The 23,664-nt window shown below is 52.8% G+C and overlaps 9 protein-coding genes across 9 annotated transcripts; 4 read left to right on the top strand and 5 right to left on the bottom strand.

Annotated features, from left to right (window-relative positions):
- Positions 1-42: 42 nt before the first annotated feature.
- On the bottom strand, positions 43-1,875 carry J4E84_006914 (uncharacterized protein; the record flags this gene model as incomplete). The annotated part of the gene is made up of 1 exon (XM_049389501.1): positions 43-1,875. One exon carries the CDS (start codon positions 1,873-1,875, stop codon positions 43-45), a length of 1,833 nt encoding a protein of 610 aa, XP_049242694.1.
- A 474-nt stretch (positions 1,876-2,349) lies between these two features.
- J4E84_006915 (uncharacterized protein) lies at positions 2,350-3,615 on the top strand (the record flags this gene model as incomplete). Its single annotated transcript, XM_049389502.1, has 1 exon — positions 2,350-3,615. One exon carries the CDS (start codon positions 2,350-2,352, stop codon positions 3,613-3,615), a length of 1,266 nt encoding a protein of 421 aa, XP_049242695.1.
- Positions 3,616-4,575: 960 nt separating this feature from the next.
- J4E84_006916 (uncharacterized protein) lies at positions 4,576-5,657 on the top strand (the record flags this gene model as incomplete). The annotated part of the gene is made up of 2 exons (XM_049389503.1): positions 4,576-4,583; positions 4,643-5,657. The coding sequence occupies 2 exons, from the start codon at positions 4,576-4,578 to the stop codon at positions 5,655-5,657; spliced, it is 1,023 nt and encodes a 340-aa protein (XP_049242696.1).
- A 919-nt stretch (positions 5,658-6,576) lies between these two features.
- J4E84_006917 (uncharacterized protein) lies at positions 6,577-8,097 on the top strand (the record flags this gene model as incomplete). Its single annotated transcript, XM_049389504.1, has 1 exon — positions 6,577-8,097. One exon carries the CDS (start codon positions 6,577-6,579, stop codon positions 8,095-8,097), a length of 1,521 nt encoding a protein of 506 aa, XP_049242697.1.
- A 270-nt stretch (positions 8,098-8,367) lies between these two features.
- J4E84_006918 (uncharacterized protein) lies at positions 8,368-11,079 on the top strand (the record flags this gene model as incomplete). The annotated part of the gene is made up of 1 exon (XM_049389505.1): positions 8,368-11,079. One exon carries the CDS (start codon positions 8,368-8,370, stop codon positions 11,077-11,079), a length of 2,712 nt encoding a protein of 903 aa, XP_049242698.1.
- Positions 11,080-11,926: 847 nt separating this feature from the next.
- Positions 11,927-13,264, bottom strand: J4E84_006919 (uncharacterized protein; the record flags this gene model as incomplete). The annotated part of the gene is made up of 1 exon (XM_049389506.1): positions 11,927-13,264. The coding sequence occupies one exon, from the start codon at positions 13,262-13,264 to the stop codon at positions 11,927-11,929; it is 1,338 nt and encodes a 445-aa protein (XP_049242699.1).
- A 617-nt stretch (positions 13,265-13,881) lies between these two features.
- Positions 13,882-15,429, bottom strand: J4E84_006920 (uncharacterized protein; the record flags this gene model as incomplete). The annotated part of the gene is made up of 2 exons (XM_049389507.1): positions 13,882-15,401; positions 15,423-15,429. 2 exons carry the CDS (start codon positions 15,427-15,429, stop codon positions 13,882-13,884), a joined length of 1,527 nt encoding a protein of 508 aa, XP_049242700.1.
- A 1,002-nt stretch (positions 15,430-16,431) lies between these two features.
- Positions 16,432-18,133, bottom strand: J4E84_006921 (uncharacterized protein; the record flags this gene model as incomplete). The annotated part of the gene is made up of 2 exons (XM_049389508.1): positions 16,432-17,318; positions 17,641-18,133. The coding sequence occupies 2 exons, from the start codon at positions 18,131-18,133 to the stop codon at positions 16,432-16,434; spliced, it is 1,380 nt and encodes a 459-aa protein (XP_049242701.1).
- A 2,814-nt stretch (positions 18,134-20,947) lies between these two features.
- J4E84_006922 (uncharacterized protein) lies at positions 20,948-22,219 on the bottom strand (the record flags this gene model as incomplete). The annotated part of the gene is made up of 1 exon (XM_049389509.1): positions 20,948-22,219. The coding sequence occupies one exon, from the start codon at positions 22,217-22,219 to the stop codon at positions 20,948-20,950; it is 1,272 nt and encodes a 423-aa protein (XP_049242702.1).
- Between the last annotated feature and the right edge of the window lie 1,445 nt (positions 22,220-23,664).

Genomic DNA, 23,664 nt, shown 5'->3' on the forward strand with positions numbered 1-23,664 from the left:
TTAAACATCTCCGTATTCGATACCAATCCTGATCACCTCAGCTTATCGCTTCGTCTTCTTCGCCATCGTATCCCCCGCATCGTTCTCATCCCGCTTCCTCTTCGGTGATGGTCGCCTACTCTTCTTCCCCTCAACATCCAAAGCCGCATTCTTACCAACCTCAGTCGGGTCGTCAACGGCAACCGACTCGTCCACCTGAAACTGCCTCAGCTCGTCCTCTGTCACATTCGGAACAAACAAAATACCGCCCGTCTTCCCTTCTAGAAGTCCTCTCATGCTCTTCCTCTCCGTAGCAACTTTGCTAACCCTGCCATCGAGTTTTCCCCGGATGGACGACACGTCGCGTTGTGGTCTGGAAGGTGCATCAGCACCGTTCGCGTCTTTGAGCACCTTGCCTTCGAAAAAGGCGTTGAAGGCTTCCATCACGGAGACTGGACCGGGGAGTTTTATAACGTGGCCCGCATCGATGGTCGCGCGCAGCTTCCTGTGGAAGAGCGTCATCCAGGCGTCCTCCAGTGGTGTGTACGGGTATGCAGCCTTCTTGGTGCCAATTCCATGTTGCTTGAAAACGTCGGTGCGCCATTGTGTTATCGCGACGATCTGGGGCTTGGACTTCCAGTCGATGTCATCGAGCTCAACGTCAGTGTACGTGACGGTCTTGGACTCACCGGTCACGTTGTTGTGTAGCTTGATCGTAAGCTTGTGGATCGACTTGTTGCCCGTTCGTGGGGCGTCGATGTTGCCGTCTACCACCTCCCATCCGCTAGCTTCATCCGAAGAGGAGGCAGGGCTGGAGCTTCGCTCAGCTTTAGCGTCGACCTTGAGGTTATCGCGACCCGTGTCTTTCGTCAATGTATCCCCCGTGGCTGGCGGCTTGGTGGACGTCTTGGTAGACTTCTTTGGCGATGGCAAAGACTTTCCAGGTCCCGTGGACTTACCAGGCGAGGAGCCAAAGACAACTTTGAGTTCCTTCTTCTTCGTTGTCTTGAGTTTGGTTTGAACACCTGTCTTCTTGTTCTCCGTCGCAGAGTCGGATTCATCCCCGTCCTCGACGTTGTTGATGTAGTTCAGGTAGCCGTTGTGCCTGAAGTACTTTTCGTCGAGTACATCGTCGCTATCATCCGGCTCTCTCAAAGGTTTCGCATCGTCAGCAGGATCAGACGGGAAATCAGCCACCGAGTCTTCATCGCCTTCATCGGGTATGTCGCCTGCGTGCGCCGTTGATGGCTCGTCTGTGGGCGTCTCTTCGATAAAGTCTTCGTCGAAGTCTGGATCGTTGATGGTCCGCCATCCCGAGTCTGTCTGGAAACCGGCGGTATTCCACGAGGGCTTATCTGTGGCTGTCTCCTGGCTGAGGTTCTCGCCGAACGCTGGGTCGTTGATGGAACGCCATCCGGACTTGGTCGGAAATCCGGCAGGGTCCCACGAAGACTTGTCGATGGGTTGCCATTCTGAAGCGGGAGACGCCTCGAGCTGCCGAGGGGACGACTGCATCTCCTGCGGTGATATCAGTGCCTCCAATTCCGCCAGGTCTTCCTCTTCGTCCACTGTCTCATGGTGGTCCGTCTTCCGAATAGACGTTGCCTCCTCCTGTCCACCAGTTTTGGTGGTATCGCGGTCTCGGAACTCGGGGACGTGGGTTGTAGCGCGCGGGAGTGGACGGTTGCGGGCGATGTCAGCGTGACGCGAAGAGAGTCTAGGACTCCTGACAGTGTTATCAGTCTGGTCGAAAGCGTCAACGGAGCTACCGGTCGCGCTGTATTCTTCCCACTCAGTGGTCTCCTTTTCAAGGTCTTCCGCAAAGGCGCGAATCCCGGTATGGGGTGGAGACGATGGCGGATCCATTTCTAGATTTGTGGTTGGTGTCTGGTCCATGGTGTAGGTTGTGATTGTGGTTGGGGTGGAGCAGTTGCGCTGGTGGTGTGATTTGCGGTCGGAGTAATGGGCAGTCCAAGGTGCAACGACTGTGAAGTTGAGTGATTCAGGAGGGGGTGCGGCTGGGGGGATGGTGAACGAATACTCTGGTAGGTCATGCTCTATGCGAGTAGGACGTGGTGGACACCCCTTCCTTGTTTATGTCAGCACGCCGAACTACCGCACGGTTCTGGAGATGTATCGGAGCTAACCGTTGACGAGACCGGCGTAGAGGTCACCCATCAGCTTGGCACTGTTTAATGCCGCTGCTTGCGCTTGATCTCAATCTTGACATCTTCTCGACGCGTCCGAGCACGACCGCTGCACAGCGCCCCCTACGCTGTGCGCTCACACTTCGCTTGTACGCACCTCCGAGCGCCGCATCCGCAGCCAAAGACACCCGTTGCATGCGCTGAACAAAACTTCACAGACACCATGGCCCCAGCCAGCAGCAAGAACCACCCCCCTTGGGCGACGACTGAGCAGACCTCTGCGCTGAGAGCCCACGTCGTCCTTCAGCGGCACAAAATGGTGGTACCTCCAAGGATCCTACCAGACGACGTTGAACGCGCCATTCAGATTTTAGATCAGCACGACCCGTCAACAGCGAAAGCGGATGCTAAAGACCTCAAGCCAATTGATTACGCCAAATACGCGATCAACGACCACTTGCGGCCAATGGCTAACGCAGCTGGCATGCACAACCTCCATCAAGAAGGAATAAAGAAAGGCAAACTAGTTGAACTACTGACAGACTGGGATCTACAAAACGTCCCGCTTATGGCGGCTCTGCTACCGCGCTCGGACAAGGCCACTAAATCCGCCGTCCCTAAGCAGGTCGTTTCGACGCGGAAGAAGGCCGAAACGGGGCCAACGGAGTCGAAGAAACGCAAGGCTGTGCCAACTAAAGTCACAGCGGCTAAAAAGCCCCGCAGCAATGCCAACGCTCCTCTGAAGGACTACGACATCGAAACGGAGGGCCGAAACGAACCAGATGACGGCGACTCCCTTCCACAAACTGCTGTCGAGGGCAGCACGCCAACTCGAACACTGGCTCAGCCGCGAACGCGTCTCCGCAAGCCTCGAAACCTTCAGCCGCTTCCTACCGAGACGGACCTCGAAGTGAACAAGGGCATCGCTGCGCTGGCGCTGAGGGAGTCTGGGGAACACAAAGGCGGTAGTATGGACGAGGCATTGACCCACAACCGCGAAGAAGACGACAAGAGGCTCGAGACTGATGTTGAAGAGGTGCAAGTGCCAGCTTCAGGGCGACATCGTACTAGAAGTCAAGCGGGTGGGCGCGGCAACGGCAAGAAGAAGAACACCAAAGCTAGCACAGCGAAAAAGATGCTCAATAAAGATGGCACGCTAAAGACTGCTAAACAACTTGAGGAGGAGCAGCGTCTAGAAGATGAAGAGGAGGAAAAGAAGCTGCACGAAGCGCGCTCACTAGGTCACTACTCAGACCCTAGCCTCGCAAAGCAGTTTCGTGTCGTGCACAAGACAGTTCGTGCTCCCCTGGACGGACACATCCGACCTGGTGTCAAACCTGCCCCTACTGATCAGCTCGGCTCATGGCGTCTGCACGAGCGTCTCATGAATCAGGCAAAAGAAGAAGGGAAGGACCTAGACCTCTGGATGGGTGGCGGAGCGTCGCCATCAAGGAACGATTCCGAAGAGGACATATACGAAGAATGGTAGGGCATGATGTTGGCATGGATGGATGGGCACACTAGTGTTGGGCGATAGCAAGCGAATACTTCACGTCAGGATGCTTTGTGTCGTGTCGCAGAGTCTTCAAACCCTTTGTTCAGGAACGGCGACGCAGGGATGATGAATACGACATATCCCTTTTGTACTCTACAAAAGCGCTCAAAACAAAGAACGTAGCATGAAATATCAGTCTCGTTCATCTAAACAACTACAGCTTCGTCACGCTATCTTACTGAACGCTCCTGAAGCTTCCCACTTGCTATATATCGTATTGTATTCCCCTTCCAGAGCTTCCCCCCTCTTCTCGGCTGAAGATGCCGCCCAAACGCGCAGGACTTGATCCGGATGCCGCAAGTAGCGCAGAAGAAACACCAAACGCCCGAAACGCCAGAAATACAGATAGCCCAAATCCAAGAGCGGGTAGAACATCGACGCCAGTATTGCAGAGCAGTAACGTGAGCGCCAATACCAGGAAAGGGAGACGGGGCAACGGTCCTAGATCTGAAGATGATGCCAATGAGTCCCAGAGTGTGTACGAGCACCTGGAAGCACAAAGACAGGAACTCTCGCAAGAAATCAAAGATACGAAGGAGAAAGCCGAGATACCCGATTTTGAGGAACACCTCACAAACCGAGCTCGGGCGCAAGATTTCAATGCCGGAAATCGGAAAGCTCTCGTTGGTGCGGCCAACAGGGCAGTGGGCGGACAGGAGAAATTTGACCGTAGAGTCCGCTGGGTAGCCCATCGTGCACGAAGACATGCGACTGCCTTGTATGAAGACTTTCTATATTATCAAACGCCTGAATTCCGTTCTCAGTATCTCAAGGACATTGATAAGGTGAAAGATCGAATACAGCAGTCCATACGGGATGGGCAGCCACCTGGGCTACTTTCAGGAGACGATGCTTACGATAAATTCCTACGTCCAATCCTCAAATCGCTTGAAGATGATAAAGTTGGTCAAACGGAGACACTCAATTACGACAACATGGGGCCACATCACCTACACGTTAGGATACCAAGGGCAAAGAGTCAAGCTGTGGGATTAGGTAGACCGCGACTTCCGCCAATCGATCCGCCGATCAATCTGAAACTTGATGTCGAAGCTATTGAGAAGAGAAGGAGGGAAGTAGAGGATGAGAATAAGGATGACAAGATGGACGAGTCACACTCAGAACGTCGAGCACGAGAGACAGGGCTTTCAGGAGGACTACCGACAAATAGTCACGTTAATGACGCATTATCAACAGCGAATGATCTTAGCAGGACGCGACTGGAGAGTGGTCTGTTCATTTCAGCGGGCGAGACATGGAACGACTGGAAGACTTCCGACGAGCGAGATGCACCGAATGAGCTTTACGACCCACCGACCGAGGAGGATATACCAGATGATGACAGCGATTCTAGCGACGACGAAAACGACTTGTTTGCAATCAGTTACCGCGAGTGCAGTGGTTTAGCAGGTTGTCCCCGTGGTGGCGGTGGTGGTGATAATGATGATGGCGGTAGTGATGATGATGACAATAGTGAAAAGGGGGAAAAGAAAGACACCAATGATCCAGGAGCACCAGCCAACCCTGCTGGTGGGCCGCCAACTGGGTCCGAACCTCGACCTCAATCGCCAAGAAAGAAAGCGAAAAAACATGACTACACGCAATACAATCGCCCACAAGTCCGTACAGCTTTGAAGTATCGAGAGCAAGCTCAGAGTGCTCAGTATGTTACGGAGCTCCACAAGCGTGCTAATGATTATGACGACAACCCGAAACAACCTGGTACTATTCATCACTATATCCTGAAGGATCGGAGTGTCGCAAATCGTCTTGAGAAAAGGATTACTGAACTGGGTGAAGGTTGGTCGACTGAATATAAAAAAGAACTCGATGAGCAGAATAAGAATGGCGAACAAGTAGATACTGACGTATCCGAAGAGAACTCTCCCGCGTCAACCGGGAAGGGGAAAGCTAAGAAGACATCTAAATCTAAGAAAGAGGAGAAGACGCAGTCAAAACGTAAGAGCAAGAAGTAGAACCCTTCGCTTATCTCTTCGATATTTGGCGAAAAGGACGACAAGAAGGAGCGTGGGCGTGTAGGTGCAAGCTTGGACTGGGGTGACAGCCGGTGCATGGCATGGAGATGCATGCGATGCTCTTCTCGCGCTCGATCTCGCAGTCTGCTAGAATAGACCAAACTTAGTATAGTTCTCACAATTTCAGCACGTTGTGCTTCTTCATAGCGCGCGCTTTGCTTTGAGCAATTAGTTTGGTGTGAGTCGCGAAAGCAACTTATATATTCCTTAACTGTTAACTTACTGCGGTGTGCGACTTAATATTCTAGTTCCCTTTTATTCTATCTATAGTACTGCAATAACGCAGAGCAAGATAAGCTACTTATAACTTCTAAAATACACAACTACTATATACGCAAAAGGTACTTCTTATTAAATAAGAGACATCGCAATCCTTAAAGTCTGAGCAATTAGTTCGAGACACATACTACGCCAAGAGCCGAGTAAAGCTCAAGTCCTGTTGTATCTGACTGCCGCAGTGTTCCGCAACGCTGCTGCTCGTTTGGAAGCTTATACAGAGCAGAAGCTTTCGTGGCTCACACTGTTGTCGAACATACTGTTGTCGAACATTGATTGACGACGTACCCCCAATCCGGTTAGGGTTGCGCTGTGTAGGGTCAGAGCGGGACGTCGCACGTGAGGGACGCTTCACCTCCAGGGTTTGCTCGCAGCATGGTCACTCACCCTGGGATACAGGCTCGGCAACTTCCATCGCAAGCGTATCATTGGTGCGACTCGCGTGCCGTTCCGCATACGACGCGACCCCAGTCACGATCCTTGGCGCACACCTCCGCAGCCCATCTCGCTCCGATCGCACGACCCCACCGCACCAAGACAGCGCCTACAGAAAGACAGCCGGCAGCGCGCGATACTGCACACGATGGCGGACGACTACGAGAATTGGCCGGTGAACGTCAGTTCGGGCAATAAGCCAGCCCTTCGACCGACGCTCAAGAAAGCCGACGACACACTTACAAATTTCAACGGTATATCGAAGGATGCCCTTGTGGGGATCTTTCTGGACTTTGATAACAGAAACTATCCGCTGTCTCTGAGCGACACTGATATCAAGGACAAAGTGACCGCCGCACAGAAGGCTAAGTTGAAAGAAGAGGTGAATAGGCAGAAGGAGATCGCGAAGCTAAATAAGAAGCTGAAGGAAGAGGAACAGAAGGCAGAGCGAGAGAAACAGCGTAGCGCGAACGCAGCAGCAAGGTCTGAATTAGAACAGAAGAAAGAGACGACCACGGTGAGGCCTGCGAAGACCAAGGCCAGCGCTCAAGAAGATGAAGCTACCCCGATCGACGGCGAAGCAGCGAATCGAGATCAAGATGGAGATGTGCGTATGGCGGGAGATGAGAATGCGGCAGAGGCGGTACCATTGGTCGATCCGACAGCGGAGGCGGTCTCTAGTCCGGTCGACGGCGAGCGCAAGCGCAAGCGTAGTGCCACAGTGAGTCCATCTGGCACCAAGCGGGCACGTACCGACCGACCGAAGACATCGTTAATCGTGAAGTTGAAGTTGCGGATTCAGGATGGAGTTGCGACTGGCGGCATGCAGACTGCGACACAAGTAAGTGAGACCGATTGCGACAAGATCATGGCTCTTGCTAACGACAATGCTCAGGGTCTTGGTGCTCGTAAGCGTCCGAGACAAACTGCTGAAGACACGCGCACAGCAAACACCCGGCGCACCCTTAAGAAGCCAGGTTCGAGGCTACAGCATGGCGTGGCATCTCCTCTTGAGCTCGCAAACCCCATGGAAGGCAGCAAGAACAACCCTGGCGATACCGGCGCTCAAGGAGTGGGCGATGTATCCGGCATCGCCACACCCGCCAACGACCCTGACCATATCCCGTTCCGACGCCATCCGCCACGTACCAACAGGAATCTGGCGAAAGCGCCAGCCGTAGACGAGGCTGTCGCTTCTGATGACGGTTCCGATGAATACGAGCAATCCTCCGAAGAAGCTGCTGTATCCAAGGCGTTGTCGGTGGAGGACGACGAAGGTCCCGACGCAGATGGACTGGCAAAGAAGACACACGTGCCGGCAGGGATACTGCCCCTTGACAAATGGGTTGACGAAGACGACTACTCGCACTCTCCATACGACGAGGTTGCAGCACGGACCATAGTCGCCGCGAAGAGTGGCAATCTGGGTTCCAGTCGCGATCCCAACCTCGTCAAGGAGTTCAAGGGTACCCACAAGGTAGATGGCTATATGCACATTCCTCCACTCTGGTTAGCGAAGAAAATGAATCGTGACCAGTTGGGCGCCGGAGAACGGGAGTTGTACGACGTGCAGAAGGAAGAGTGGGAGAGACAGGATGCGATCATGGCTGGAGTGTCTCCTCCAAAGAAAACTGCTCGACCTAAGCGGAAAACCTGGCATGATGAATAAGAGAGAACATGTGGAGCAAGCCACCATAGGGGCCAGTTAGGAGTACTCTTCGGGCCTGGGTGACCACGACCAGATGTCGGCATGCATACATAGCTCTTTGTTTAAAGCGGTAGTGCGCGCATGTGCCCTTTTCGGACATCTGTACCTAACGAGCGCGGCTTTGTTTGAAGGTGGGGCAGAGATTTCGCCGAAGACGGTCAATAGCTCTTTGTTTGGACTGTTTTGTCAGTCAACGAAATGGTACAATTACCATCAACCCGTTCTCTTGCAATGCCACGGTCTGATCTTACGCAATTTGATGCAATCGATTTCGACGTCCAGCTGAACAATCCCGCATTAGCCCACGTCGAGTGCGACCTTCCCTACGAGAATATGGCTAAAAGGAAACCACGCGGCAACGGTGGTTCTGGACAGGATGGCAAACAAGAGAAAGGGGGGAAGAAGAACGGTACTGGCAAAGCTGATGAGGCACCAAGGGCAGCGGAGATCCGAAATAAATACATGCCACACCTGGTTTTGGTGACTACAGAGCCAGGAAAAAAGAAGAAGTTGCACGAAACATGGGAGTCCATAAAAAAGAGCCTTGAATCCTGGCAAGAGCTGACGGCGAAGGCAAAGGATTGGGAAAAGGACCACGCTGCGTATTACGAATTTGAAGCGATTGAAGCGGAATATAACGCCAAATTTCAAGCGCACCGAGATGCCCTAGATCTCGAAGAACAGCAGACTGGTCATCGTCGTGGGCATTTACAACAGACCAAAGACGCCAAGAAGGCGATGGCGCTTGCACAACAGGCCTACAAGAAAGTGAAGAAGGATAAAGATAAGAAGAGATTTGACAGAGTGGAACGCCGACAGAACCACGATTGGACAACGACCGCGCAACAAGTACTCGAAGACTGGCTCTTCTATCAGGAGGCCTCCAATCGGCGAAGGAGGGGGCGATATCTGGATCCGGACGAAAGAATGCTTGCGGAGGCGGAACGACTGCAGCGGAAGCTCACATACAAGCTCGAAACGGGAGGCACCGATGGTGGTTATTATGACTGGCTGCACTCGTTACTTGAACTTTACGACTCAAGAGCCATTGGCGGTCAAAGCTACAGACAAGGTTTCGAAGATCATCTGGGAAACCAGATCCGGGATATGAGGAACAGTGCAGGAGCTATTCCTCGCGTCGGGCCAGGTGAACTTCGCCTGTGGACACCGATGTACAGGCGTCGACTTGTTGGCTTGCGTCGCTCAGGGGAAGACGACGCTGACAGCGATATCCCAGATGAGATACCGCACCGCTTTGAACTGGATGAGGCAGCCATTGAGACAGAGCGGGCAAAGGTGGACAGTAAAATAGATAGCGAAACGGAGAATCTCCTATACACCTCGCATGAGGAAAGACGCCAGGACGAAGTCTCACAGTATAAGAACGATAGGCCTAACACTTCGAATGTACGGGAAGTAACGACGTCCAGTGGAACCATCATCGAAGACAGGTGGGGACAAATTCGAACGGAACAGGGCCTGTTCATATCTGCACGGGAGAGCTCATGGGACTGGCTGACTTCGTATGACTTGCTCGGGCCGGTGAAAACGGGCTGGCACCCTGAGACAAGCGCAGTCAGAGACGATCCAGAAGACTTGGTATATCCTGAGAGTGGAAGCGAAGGCGGCAGCCAGGTGGATGCACCACAGGCTTCCGGTGATCAGCCTACTGGTGAACACTCGCGCGATCCTATCGGCACTAGAGCAAAGAGTGGCGAAGCTGACATCGGAGAGGGTCAACGTCGTCTCCGAAAAGAGAAGAATGCGCGCGGGAAAGGAACAAGCAAGCCCGGTTCCGCCTCGCAGTCATCCGGAAAGGCCTCAGCAGGTGGTGAGCCGACTAACGACGAGACCATGCTCGAGAAGCCAGTAGGCGAAAGCCGAAGAGCTGGCAAAGCCACCATCAATTACCCGTACCCCGCCAGAGAGTTCTGGAGAGATTCGAAACCATTCCAATTGGGCGAACGCAAGTTCGTAACCACCGAGTGGGCAGAGGAAACGACCGGTCGCCGCGAACGACACACGTACCGAAAGCTACAGCATGCCTCACCTGTCAACTCGCCCCCTCAATCTCCAGTGTTAGAGGAAATTTCAGATGCGACCATACCCATGGGCTTCCCCGAGACGGATGCGCGAGCTGTCGCTCTAGAGCCAAGATCTCGCAGGAAAATATGTCTTCTAAATCCCAATAGATGCCGAGCATTCTGGGCCCACTCTTTGAACGAGTGTTGGATACCATACTCAGAGCAACCGACGCGACCTGCAGAACCTGTAAAGTGGCCCATCCAGGAGATAGATGCACCCAAAGACGTGAGCGAAGGGGGTCCGGATGGATACGTGCCGGCACTCGGTATGCCTGTATACCGCTCTAGGCTATACGACCACTATGGACTGATGTTCCAGAGCACGCCCAATAACGAGGCCCCAGGGCGGCCCATATGGCCTAGGATTGGCATACGCGTGCCTTATGAACCGATGACGTTCGAAGACCTTCGTATATGCAGAGAAGATGAGGGTGCGGGTGGGATGGAGCCGGAGGCATCCAAATCTGCGGAGCCCATGGCCATTCCGGAAACATCCAACCAAGAAAGGGTAGGCAATATTCTGGCTCCTGATGCGCATTTGAGAGGTGTCCATGAGGTCCGGTCGATGGCGGTGCCGATCATTGCTAAACCGCAACGGCCGTGGGCAGACCCTGAAGAAGAGCCTGATGAAGATGACTCGGGCTCGGGCTCAGATGCGGAATCGGACGATGAAGGTGATCTTTTCCATGAATCCTACGTGACAGGCTCCTTTCCAGGTGGCCTGCCAGCACCCGTACCACCGCCAACGGAAGCCTTAGGGACTACCGCCCCGGAAGACACAGCTCCAACGAGTGTTACGCCAGAAGCTGCTGTGTCTACAGAGGACGACCACATGGATGGTGGTGCCGAAGATCTGTAGACACAACACCACCGTATACCGGTTCAACCATATGTACGTGTATGTCGGTTTTTATCCATGATCATTCGTTGATTGTAATGTGTATCGGGTGACGCGTCATGAGGTTTTGATCGGAGGAGGGAGCCTTGCTGGCTTTCGTTCGTCGGTGCGTGGAGGGACGTGTCGTCTTCGCGTTATCTAGGTGGGCATGATCTCGCTACCATGGAAGGAGAGGACTGGAAAACCCCGTATCTAGAACGCGAGATCACTTCGGTAAGACATCGGAGCTCGCAGGATTGTGGCATTGGGCAATCGTTGATGTTTGTTGGCCGACGTGTAGTACTGAAGTTTGCAGTCGCGGTTTGAGGCTGCATCTGTGCTTAGTAATCAATACGCGTCATAGCTCAAGCTTCTCAGCGGAACCCCATCCATTCCTGACGCAACCTTCCAACATCAAGGACATGGACAGTGTGACCCGATAACCAACCGAAGTTCGAGCAATTTAGCTGAATTACACGACAATATAGTGTAATGTTAGGGTTCAATGCACCCATTAATGACCCGTGGCAGAGTAAGTCGCACCTGTTTTTTATGGACCTTAACACCGGGAACCAGATTTGCCACTGTATACTCGTGGATTCATTAAGTATCGATGTGTTCGAAAGATGTATTACTACAAGAGAGTGATGTCGATGTGCGCATATATTACCTGCGCGACAAACAGTCGACGATCACGCTCACCGCATTGAAGTGGCTTTAGCGAATACGCATAACTCGGGACATGCCTGGAATGTCAAGCAGTTGTAGTGCTTCCTGGAGCTTTTATCGCAGTCCGACTGAATAAAAGATACAAGCACAGCTCGTCCACCTAGACCCACATACTCCTTGAAGATCTCCTCTCCTCTCCTTCAGGATACTTTGGATCCTCCCCAAGATACTCCATCCTGTTCTCTCGGTAACGCTTTCCACTACTACCCTGCTCCAGACTCCAACATCTTTCAATCTCTTCCCACACATTCTTAGCCCGGCGACCTATCTTGGGCGCCAGGATCCTGGCTTCTGCTATAGTAGGTGGAGCTTTCGGGTCTGCGGTCTGTCTGGTATCCAGCCAGTATAGATACGCATGGCGCGCCGATACCAACTCGCCAACTCGCCAAGCCTCCGGATTTCGCGATGCTAGACCGGGGTGCATGAATATTTGATATGTCTCATCTAGGCGAGGATTGGGTTGGAGGCAGATGGGATCGTATGATGGCTGGCGAAAACCGAGGAATGCAATGATGCGTGGATCGTTGATGAGGAGGAATTCGACTGGCCCATTATCCATACTAGCTGCTACTTGGGTGACCTGGTTGTTGTTGTTGTCGCGGTGTACGCACATGGCAACGATGATGGCGCTTCGATAATAGTCGGCTTGGACTTCTTGGATCTTTGTCATGGGAAAAGCGTTGAAATCATGGATTCGTACAACCGTGCAGGTACCGGGAGGATGCCTCTCGCATGAGACACCTGCTGCAGAAATGAATGGAGCAGGTGGTAGTACCGGCGACGAGGATGGAGGCGAAAGTGCTCTCTTTGGGTTCGCATGTTCGATCGTGACAGGTTGGAGGTTTCTTGCTAGAGGTAAGTCTTCCATGTGGACATCTAGGTCCTGTGCGACCTCAGATCTGGCTTTCTTTTGCAGTGCATCGTCGGCGACAGCATCCTCCCCCACAATCTCTTCGGGCGCACCATGGCTTCCAATATTGTCGTGCGCTTCGTCGACCTTGTCCGCCTCTTCTTCCTCCTCTGCCAATTCTTCGACCAGAGGCAGCTTGTACGACAACCTCTCTTCTCGATGATCATGCGCAGTCGCGAACTCATTATACACCCTGATTACCTCGCGGTTGTCCAGCCTCTGGAGAATATCTTTGATTCTCTGCGTCCACAGTGCCAGCAAGTGCTTCTTCTGGCCGCCTCTGGTAAGAATCAAGCGCATAGTGTTGATGAGCTCGCTGGCTGTCGCTTCGGGCATGACAGCGAAGAGCCGAGGTTCAAAGACGCTAAGACTGCTCGACGTCGTGGGTGGTCTCTTCCGTCTGTATATCTTGGGAGTCTGCATCGCATTTGTCTCAGGCGCGGTGTTGATCGGTGGGGTAGGTGCGGGTGTGAAGAACTGCTGAGGGTCTGGCGTGTCGCTTTGCATTTCTGTTCCTTCTTCGCGCATACTGGTCCTGATATATTGATGTTTCGGGGGTTACTGGAAGATTCGTTGAGATGTGATGTTATTGATGGTCGCCTAGTGGGCGTTTGCGCGCAGAGTTGTTTTGTTTTGTCTCACTTTCGCTTGCGCTCTCACTCGCGACCTCCAAAACGAGGGAAAACATTGAAAGAACTATACACAGTACCAACCATTGGTCCAACTTCTGCCAGTGATGGATTCAATAAGTGATCTACTCACATACATTCAGGCAGCATTATAGAAGTCAAACTAGCGATATCGTTATCGCGTTTCGCATCACATGAATTCGGGTCGCTTGCCGCCTCCATAGACGTTCACTTATGAAACCGCAGTACATAGTTAGTGTTGAGGCAAATGTTGTCTTCTATGCTACAAAGTACTGTAGACCGAGCTTAGTCCTCGGATGCGCGAGCACTTTGATGAAGATGATGGAAGCCCTCTTGCATTACTTTACTACTGTATCACGATCTCTCGTTTCTTCCAAGATACGGCGCATCGGACGTCTCCGCCATATGCCTCCACTACACATTACCATACAGGCCCCGTCATCCAACTTCTTTTGCCAAACACCTTACCCCAAGTGCGCCTCAGCTGATACCATACTACGCTTTCACTTGCGCTTCGTACTCTGCAATAGCCCCATTGATCTCATTAACCATCTTCTCCCTTCTCAAAGCATCCGCTTCCGTCTCTGGGTCCTGAAGATCTGGCACGGGCTTACCTGTGACATTCTTGAGGGCTTGTTTGGCGACAGCAACATTCCGAAAGTCCTCATCAAACGCATCTTGAGCATCAAGAAGCTCCTTCCGTGCCTCTTCGGTAATGACCTCAAGTTGTGCAACACTATCACGCGGCTGTTGCGTCGCGCGAGCGGCTGCCGTACGCATTGTAGCCATACGCTCCCTTAGTCGAACGCCATACAACGCATTGCGACATGCTTGGAGCCTGACTCTGGCATCAGCGAGGGTGTACTCTTCGGGACTAGAATTGCTACTAGTAGCCGCGGAGACTAACAGGGCGCGAAGTTCGTCGGATGACTGCGGACGCGCTCGCTCGAGAGCTTGAAGTCGTGTCATCTCACGCAAGTCCTCGAAAGGCATGTTGAAGAAGTGGACACCAGTTTCCGTTCGTTTATCGGCTGCACGCCAGTACAGGGGGCCGGGTCTCGTCCTTCCAACGTCGCCATCGTCTTGCAATGGGTTATCGACCTTAGCAGCGACAAATTCCTTCTCCGGTATTAAGCTTGGCGGAGCATGGTGGTTGACTTGGAGATTGGTGTCGTCACGACCAAGGCCAGAGGTAGTGACACTAACTCGGGCGTCATCGACATCCATCATTTGAACATCTTGCTCGGGTACCGGCTGCCTATCCCGGTCAATAGCATCTTGCGCACCTCTGTCTTTGTCGGTAGGGGTTTGTGCATTATATGTCTTCAGGCGTTCTAGAATGAAGTTGGTGTCGACAACGTCCTCCATTGGCATCGTCTTCTCGTTCACGTCGCCCCTAACGACATCACTGACGGAACTTTGCCTTGTATCGTCGCCAGTGTGCTCTTGGGATATTGCGTCTCCAGAAGTCTCGTTGCGTGGGCCAGCTACAGCAGCATCAGAGGCGGGTTCGACTGAAACCTCATCGGAGATGTCGTCTTCTTGAAGAGAAGGAGGTTTTGCAGTCTCTTTTTTCGCACTGTGACTCGCCGTAAGGTTGTTCGATCCGGTAGCCGGGACCCATACTTCAAAGCCGTATTTGTTTACACTCTTTACCAGAGGAGTAGTTGGTCCAGCTTCCGGTCGACCAGCCTTCTTCCGATGCGAACGTCTTGTTGGAGTCTCGGTCGTAGTGTCTTTCTTTCCATTGCGTCCTCCTTTCTCACGCATTTGAGGCTGAAAGTGTTTATCCCGGAGGTGATCGACAGTTTGTTGAGTGCCTTGACCTTGTGGCGCACGACTGTTCACCGAATGCGGTACGCGTTCAGTGGGAGATTTTATGACTGTCTTGGCCATGATAGTCCTGTGTCGCTTCGGTTTGGGTTCGCTGAAGTTTGTACCAGGTAGATTTGTTTCACTGTTGTCGGGCTCATGCTTCTTAGCTGCTTGCTTCGGTTCTTTGTCATAAGACCTAGCTGCCGGGACGCTGCTCTCACTTCCCATTTCATTGACTTTCCTATCGGTAATAGCGAATTCCGATGCAGGAGTGCAAGGCTTCCTAGTCGAAGAGATAGGGTTGATGGCGGCCGGTGAAGAGAATGATCGGCGGGGTGCTCTACCGCTGGTATCCTTTGCGACGAGCTTTCACGCACCGTGACTTCCAACCTGAGCGTCTCAATTTCGGACTTTGTTGAGCTTACGAGAGGCAGAGAGGTGATGATCAGTACACGAGTGCGTACTGGAAGAGTGGTGGTTCAGATAAGATGACGAGCAATGTCGACGATTTCCAGGACCAATTGGTCATAGCGGCTCGATATTGATGTAGTGAATTTGCATGCTGGAAAATCTCTGCACAGCCGATACAGGCCGCTGCAAGATTGAATTCATCTCATGCATCGCAGGATGTCGTGAGCATTGTAAGCGGTCTTCGTCGCTGTCAGGCGTCATCGAAGTCCACGCTTCGCTGGGAAGGAGGCAACGACACCTGCTTATGGCGAGCATCCTGAGGTCTCAATGTGGTTGTCAGATGGGCGGTCTTGGATGTATATCCCCGAAGGTAACTTGAGATGCGCGGTTGTGGTTGCAGTGGTGTTGTGAAGAGTGATGACGTCATCATCACCGAAATTAGCGCCGATGTCGCGTGCGCGACACGCGTGCTTGGACCCTGAACCACCAAACTTCACGATATCCGAAGAAGGTTGCCATCTCAAGAAACTGTCCAACATTTACCTCACTTTCATCAATATTCTTTGTCGCACGTGGTTACCTGTGAAGAATAGTTGCACGCCCAAGGTCTACGCAAGCGATCACACGACGTCATATCGGCGCGCAGTGCTCAGTATGTCGAGGATTCATCACATTTTAATTTGTCCTCTTCAACGAAGACGTTCTACCTCCAGCTAACAACCAGTGTCATACGCAAAGCTTTCTTGACTCCCTATCAAGTCTCAACACCATGAACCCGCACCGAACCGTCGCATTCCGTCTCGAACCCACCAAGCCTTCCTAGCCCCGGCGCACCCTTTTCTTCCTCTCGAACATCGTTTTCCGCTCCTCCGCATCCATCACACCAGTTCCTGCCGGTTTATACATGGGCATGGCGGTCTTCACGCCAGACTCCATCCATCGTGCCCATCGGTTGTGCAAGTCCACGATGCCGTGATTACGCACAAAGGTCTCTAGGTCAGCAAGCACTGCTTGTTCGGCGGTAACATCCTTGTCTTCCTCGGCGGCTCGACGACGCGTCCACACGAGATGCATATACTCTTGACGCTCAGCGTCTGTCGTCAGGATCTGGCCCATCTCTTCCATAACCTGTCGTAGACTCGGTCCGGCGGTACCAGTGGTGATGATAGTCGTCGGCCAGATCGGAACCCCAGTCTTTCGAAGCTTTGACTTGGGGGGCTGGGTATTGGCTTCAACTGGAGTGGGCTTGGCAGGTCGCTTTCCAAGCTGCTTCTGAGACGGTCGTGAGACCTTCTTCAGGGTACCTTGCGAGCGCTTGCCCTTCACAGGGAGAGACTCCCCGAAGTTTCCGTCTTCTTTGTCATCGTCAGCTTCTTCGCTGCTATCTTCAAAATCTTCGCTGTCATCTTCAGGCTCTTCTTCCGATCGGTTCGCGACTTGTCCCTCCGCGTCTCCCTCGTCATCTATGCCCGAGGGACCAGGGAGCTCGGCATCTTCAGCTTCTTCATCCTCTAAACGAGGTGCGTCCAAAAGGTTCGACAGCCCCGCCCTCATGGCCTGAGCGGCCTCAATTTCGGCCTGGCGCCGCCGGACCAAGGCTCCAAGGTCTTTAGACCCGGGCTTATGCGCTCCGGTCGATGCAGAGGCGCCAGCAGTCTGGCCCCCAACCTCTTCCTCTGCGTCGCTCCAATGACCTTCGACGTCCTCTGGCTGTAGTAGTGTATGACCACCGATACGTATAGGACGTGTCATCGTTGTCGGGGCCGACGGGATTGCCTGAGTTGGAACGCGACGAGAATTCTTGGAAGCTGGTACACCAGGGAGAACGAACTGATGCCTCGGTGGGCTATCTTGTGGAGTCGTCGATGGTGGCGGAGTCGTTTTCGGCGTCGTTGTTGGCGTCGTCGATAATGATGGTGCAAATACTGCTCGTGGACGCTCAGCTTATCAAGGGTCAGCGATCGCAATTGCGGGAAGACAGACTTCGAAAGCACAAACAACCAACTTGAAAAGAACGCAATTGTTTACCATTACCAGCTCGAGCAGCAAGCTCGTCCTGCTTCTGCATCGCACGCATAGTCACAGCTGCTCGCCTGTTCAGCTCTTCAAGTCCCGCATGGCGCCCCCATACAAGTCGACAGGTCTTCCAAGCATTCCTTATCATCTCGAAGTCCTCATCGGTATCCTCTTGACCCTGGTTGTCAGGCATTGGGCCAGCAGGTTCCAACTTCCAGATTGGTATCATCATGGGAAGCTGCGTGAAACTGATGACTATCTTTCCCTCCTTCTCAACAAACATGCGAAGGATATCGGGGTCCTCGATGAGGATGGTGTCGGTGTCAAGGTTGCCGGTGCATGTCATCACGACCTTGATGACCTTAGTGGTGAAACCCTCGGACGGTGGGCTCTTCGCGATCCTGGTGATTGTAGCGGTCGCACTGTGAACGTGCACAGGGCCATGTTGCTTGTCGATGTTCATGTCGGGGAAAGGCGTTTCTACCGGAACCCCCTGAGTGGACATGGTTGCTGTTGTACGGGCAGTGTAGAGCAAAGAGGGCTGCAAGAATCAGTGGTAAGTGTTGATAGTATTCTTTGTTCTACATAGGGGCCACAGTGCTCCAATGTATGGTGGGGTGGCGGAGAGATTGCTCTCGCACTGTCAAGTGCAAGGTGGTTTGCGTCTTTCATTGAGTGCCCTGCACACCTTTTTGGATCGAAAAACACAAGATGATCTGTTCTGGAACTAGCAGAATCGGTACCTGGAGTTCCAAGGATCATGGCGGCCTCGCGCTTCATACTCATATCACCTCCGGATGCAATCTCGTCCAGTAATGGTTCTACTCACTGATTGCTTGCGTAGCAAACAGACACTGTTTCTCGACATCGCCCTTCACAACGCCGTCAACCGAGGTCATTCCATCAATATGCGCGATTCCATGAGCTTCTTTCAGCTACTACAACCCAATGAAGACTAAGCAAAGCGTGTCCAAACGATCAGCTCGACGTTGCGCGGTTTCACCGAAATGGAATCCACCCAGCAGCCAAAGCTCTTGCGCCCAAGCTGGTACACCATCCCAGCAATCCTTTCCACGATTCAGTCGTACACTTCGGCAGTGGAGTGGTTCTACTACCTGACTTTTATCGCCCACATACTATGCAAGTCTGACTCGGCCCACGTAGCCAAAGCCCACCTTATCTCCTTCTTGCGTTCCCGCCCGCGCATTCAAATGTGGCACGAAGCTTTGCTCTCCGAGATGTACGACGCGGACGAACCGAACCTGCCGTCAGTACTGGAAAGTACGAATCTCTTGCATCCTTTGATACAAAGAGTCCACGAGTATTGCACGCAGAGATTCTCGTTGATGACGAGAGAGGATGTCTTCGTTGCGCGATGCGTGGTAGTTGACTTCATCTACAGGCGCTTGGACGAGGCGCAGAAGGCAGCTGAGCTGGCGAAAGATGCGCAGGCGTGGAAAGTGCTTGAAGAGCAAGGTCTGGCTGTAAAGCAGCGCGAGCAGGCTCGCAGAGGTTTTGAGGCTTCTTGTCTCCACTTTGGCAGTACCGTGCTGGACATGCCTGCTGTCGGTCAAATTGGTGTCCTCGATCTTGCTGCTCTCTTAGCTGTGTTGTCGTTGCAATCGCCCTTTGACCTACCCGCTACGCCGGAACCTGTGTTTGCTGCAACTTTAGCGCCTGTTCAGCAGGTATCATGGCTGAAGGGTCTCGCGCGCAGTTTAGCTCAGCTTGTAGTAGAGGTCACTCCATCCTACGCTCACTTGGCAGCGTAGTCCTGTTGTACGACAAGCTTTGGCATAACTGAGTGCGCAATCGTTGAAACTAACTTTGACGTTTTGCTCGTATAGAATAATGGGATGAGGTCAGATAATGCGGCCAAACAAGCAAAGTCAACTCACCACAAGGTAAGTGCAAGTATTTATTGGAGTGACGAGCTACCTTCTCTTTTGCTACTCAAACTCCTTCAATCCTAATATATATACATATATATGGCATTTACATCTCTTGCTACCTAGCTGATCAGTCAAGGGCTGCTTTTGATCGTCACTACCGACCCGTCACACTCCTTGCCTTACAAGAAGATGAAGCTTGCGACATCTTGCTTTGAGACCTCCGCAGTCGCTCCGCGGGAGTCACGACCCTTGAGAAGCTCACTCAATTCACCGATTCGATCATTGTGGCCCTACCTTGGCGATGTGAATGAGAGCCTTCTTCGCCGCTTGTATCGACCCAGAACGGTCCATGATCTGACTCTTGTTCTACTCAACCAATTTCACTCTTGAGTTCAGAGCCTATAGACCCCTTATAAACGGCGGTTTACCTTCTACCACTTTAACCACAATCAGAAGCTTTCAACAGAACGTCACATTCAACAGTCAACCGCACCGAAAAATCACACAATCGATTGTAACGGTAACACTGGTCGAGAAGATGAACACACACACGTCCTGTTACACCAACAGTATCCTCCAAAGACTCAAGGACATCATTGGTCTCAATGACTTACTGCACTACGGGACCATCATCACCCGAGTTTTTCGATGCAACATCAGCGGATCTGGCTCTTCACCAGCACTATTTCGCATACTCAACTCCAGCTCAGATGCGATCTTCCTCCACAACGAGATCGCAACGATGACGAAGACCGTGCTAGAAAAGTATAACCTTCCGGTATTTGAGGACGAGAAGAATGGCGCGAACTCCTCACGCTATTCCGCGAGCGCAGACGACAGCTATGGCCACCAGCTATTTGATGTCGTAGATCATTTCGCGGGTACGGAAGGAGCGCGACCTGCTGATGCGCATACAGCGCGATCTCAGGTCATGCGGTGTGTGGAGATGGTGCAGCAGGAGCAGCAGAAGATCACGCAGGCAGTCGACGATGTTGCGGCGGTGTTTGCATCAATGGGGGTGAATGCCATGGCGACGGATGCAATGGAGTTTTGACTCAGATTCACGGTACGAAAGGCGGAGGCTAGAGGTAACATGTACGTACGAATGGGTAAAACAGTACATATTATAGCAGCAGGAGGACGATATACATCTTGCAGTTCAATAAATACATCTGGTATGCATGGCCTGGAGGCACACAAATCATTCTTTCAGTCAACATTGATCATCACGAAGACATTGTGCGAGTGTTCAGAGAGTGTATACATGAATTGTTGAGACTCACAAGGGACCAGCCCCAGCTCACAACTAGCTAATGATCATCAAGGTGAGACTTACGGACGACCAGCGCCCAGCTCACCACCAGCACCCACAAACCGGTCACCACACCACACCACACCACCCCTGCTGCTGCTGCCGCCGCCACCACTCACTCCTTCTTGACCACCTTCTTGGCCGTCACCGGCACCCGACCCTTCATGTAGAAGTCAGCTCCAAATCTCTCCACCTCCTTGGTGAGACTTGAGTGACTCCTCAAAGGCCGAGCGCCGGCCGTACCCGCGAGAACCTTGCCGCCGAAGGTCTGGTTGAACGCCTCAACGAAGGCCTTCCACCCCTTGGTGGGCTTGCCGGCGGTGAGGTTGGCGAGGATCCACTTGCGCTCCTCCGCCACGTAGGCCTGGACGACCTCACGGAACCGGACGCTGGTGTTGCGCCGGATCTGCTGGACAGTGCGCTTGTTCAGCGCCGTGGTGGCCTCCTGCGAAGCCCAGTTGCGCGGAGGAGGGTTGGCGAAGATGCGCTTCTTGCCGTTCTTGTCGAGGAGCTTGACGACCAGCTTGTGCTTCTGGTCGAACGCGGTGCCGTCAGCGAGAAGCTCGAACCGACCAGGAACAAACTGAGTGAACTCAGGGTTGGCCTTGAAGTTGTCCTCGTCGGCGTAGTCGGTGGCGTATGCGCCCCAAGTGACGTTCCGGAACAGTTCTGGCTTGGTGGTGTCTTTGACGTCGCCAGCGACGTCGCCCACGTCCGAGTCGTAGTACTCGTTGCCGGCCTTGGCGGCAGTGGCGATGAGTGCTGCGTGGTCAGCCCTCTTCGGGTCCAGGATGCGCTTGTTGCGCTTCATGGTGGGCGCGGAGATGGGCAGAGGAGGTTGGGCGGTCTGCTTCATGCGACGCTTGGGCGGCATGATATCGGCCTCGGAGTCGTTTTCGTCCTCAGAGTGAGTGACGAGTTGATCGATCTTGCGCTTATGGCCAGCGCCAGCAATGGGGGTGGGTGAAGAAGGATGAAGGGCGGATTGGATGCAACGCAGTTTGAGCTTGAGACCTGAGCGACCAGACTCTGCGTTGGGGGTGCCGACAGCCTGGCTCACGGGGATGGGAGTCGAGTCGACCGCGGTGGTGTTCTTGGGGCGCCTGAGCTTGAGCTTGAGCAGACGAGGCTTGCCAGAGCTGTAAGAAACAGACGGAGAAGGAGCGCCGGTGGAGCGAGGGCCGAAGGTGTGTCCAGCACGAGCAGCTCCCATGGGTACATCGATCGGTGAGGCCTGCTCAACCGAAGGGAGGATGACGGAAGGTGACCTTGTGGGAGTCGTAAAGGGATCTCTGGGACGAGTGTGACGAAGTCCAGCCAAGATGGTGGCAGCTTCAAGCATGCCGGGTGAGACCAGCTCGACCGAGGGCAGAGTAGAGGAAGACATGATGATGGAAAGGTATCGTAAAGAGTAATGGGTATCGTAAAGATTGAAAAGTGGAAGTAAGAAGCTGAGTGCTGACGAATGTATGGTAAAGTGCTGGAAACTGAGAAAGTCGTAATGAGAAGATAGAGAAAGCTGGGTGGTCTGACGATAGAGGCTGCCAAGGGGAAGGGCAGTTTAAGTATGAGGACTGCTGTCGACGGCTGCAACTTTTGTCTCATTAAGCTGCTATTGTCTCGAGGTGAGCTGCACGAGTTTCTGCCGTCTTGTCCCAATCGGGTGGTGAAGGCTGGTAATTCCTATTGTGAGTCGTAGTGAAGACGCAAAATCGACCCATATTGAGCGCGTTCACTTCGCGGAACAATAGGATTGTGCTGAGAAGCGGTTAAGACGGGACAAGTCGAGGTGACCTGCGACAGTGCCAGACGTCAGAGAGCCATCTGATAGACAAATGTGGCTTTCTCAGCACATCAATATTGGACTTCTCCATTGTGAGCGGGCGTTCATGAGACTGATTGTTTCAGTCATGATAGCTCTTGATGCTGCCTCTTGTTCCGGGATCTTGCTTCCATCAGACCCTTTCACCTTCACTTGGTCACGGCGTTCCCCTTGGTGTGGATGGTGCGAACATTGTAGTTTTTGCAGCAGCCAGGACGCATATCGTTCCTTGCCGTGTCAGGTCCATAACTCTTCGAATTCCTCTTTTCAGATGAGTCGCGCAATTCCGTATGATGAATAGAGTAAGGTCGTGTAGTGGGCGCAGCTCGTACGTGACGGTATATGCTGATGGCTCGTGTGCACGCTAGCGTCAAATGTGGTTAGCGTGATCGATGACATCATCCATCAAATATTCCGTTTGGCCGCGTCTCGACGTGGCTATCAAGGTTCACATCCGTGGAAATAATGCGATCGCAGAGCCCGCAATAATTGCAGATAAATGTCTGGGGGTACAATGGCGACGCGGACGAAAGTACTGTAAGATTAACGATGGCGCATGCAGGACGCGACGCGTCAAGGCAGCAGCTTTGCATGTGTCTTTGCATCACCCAGTGTATAGCTAGTGCTCTCACACCTTTGCTTTTCCAGATCAAATATTACATTTTTGTCAGTCAGAATGACTAGTTCACCCGCTATCGACGTCGCCATCACTTCTTCGCCTGACGTTTTCGATATCGACGGACATACAGATCTGAGCATCCGCCTCAGTCTCAAACTTCGTCACGACAAACCGATTACATTGTACAAACGTGACACGAGCCTCTTCGACGGCAAAACTCTCCATGATGGTGGGCTCACGTTCACCGATGTCGAGACTGGCCAACGCGTGCCACGCAGCACCTTGAATCTCTGCTACTTCTCTAGCGAGAGCTTTTCATGGGCGACTAGAAGCCAATACGTTACAATATATCCAGGGAAACAACATGTCATTCACACCGGCTTTACACCTC

This window comes from Alternaria hordeiaustralica (genome assembly GCF_023758085.1).
Source record: "Alternaria hordeiaustralica strain BMP 2776 chromosome Unknown scaffold_14, whole genome shotgun sequence".
Classification (NCBI taxonomy): domain Eukaryota; kingdom Fungi; phylum Ascomycota; class Dothideomycetes; order Pleosporales; family Pleosporaceae; genus Alternaria; species Alternaria hordeiaustralica.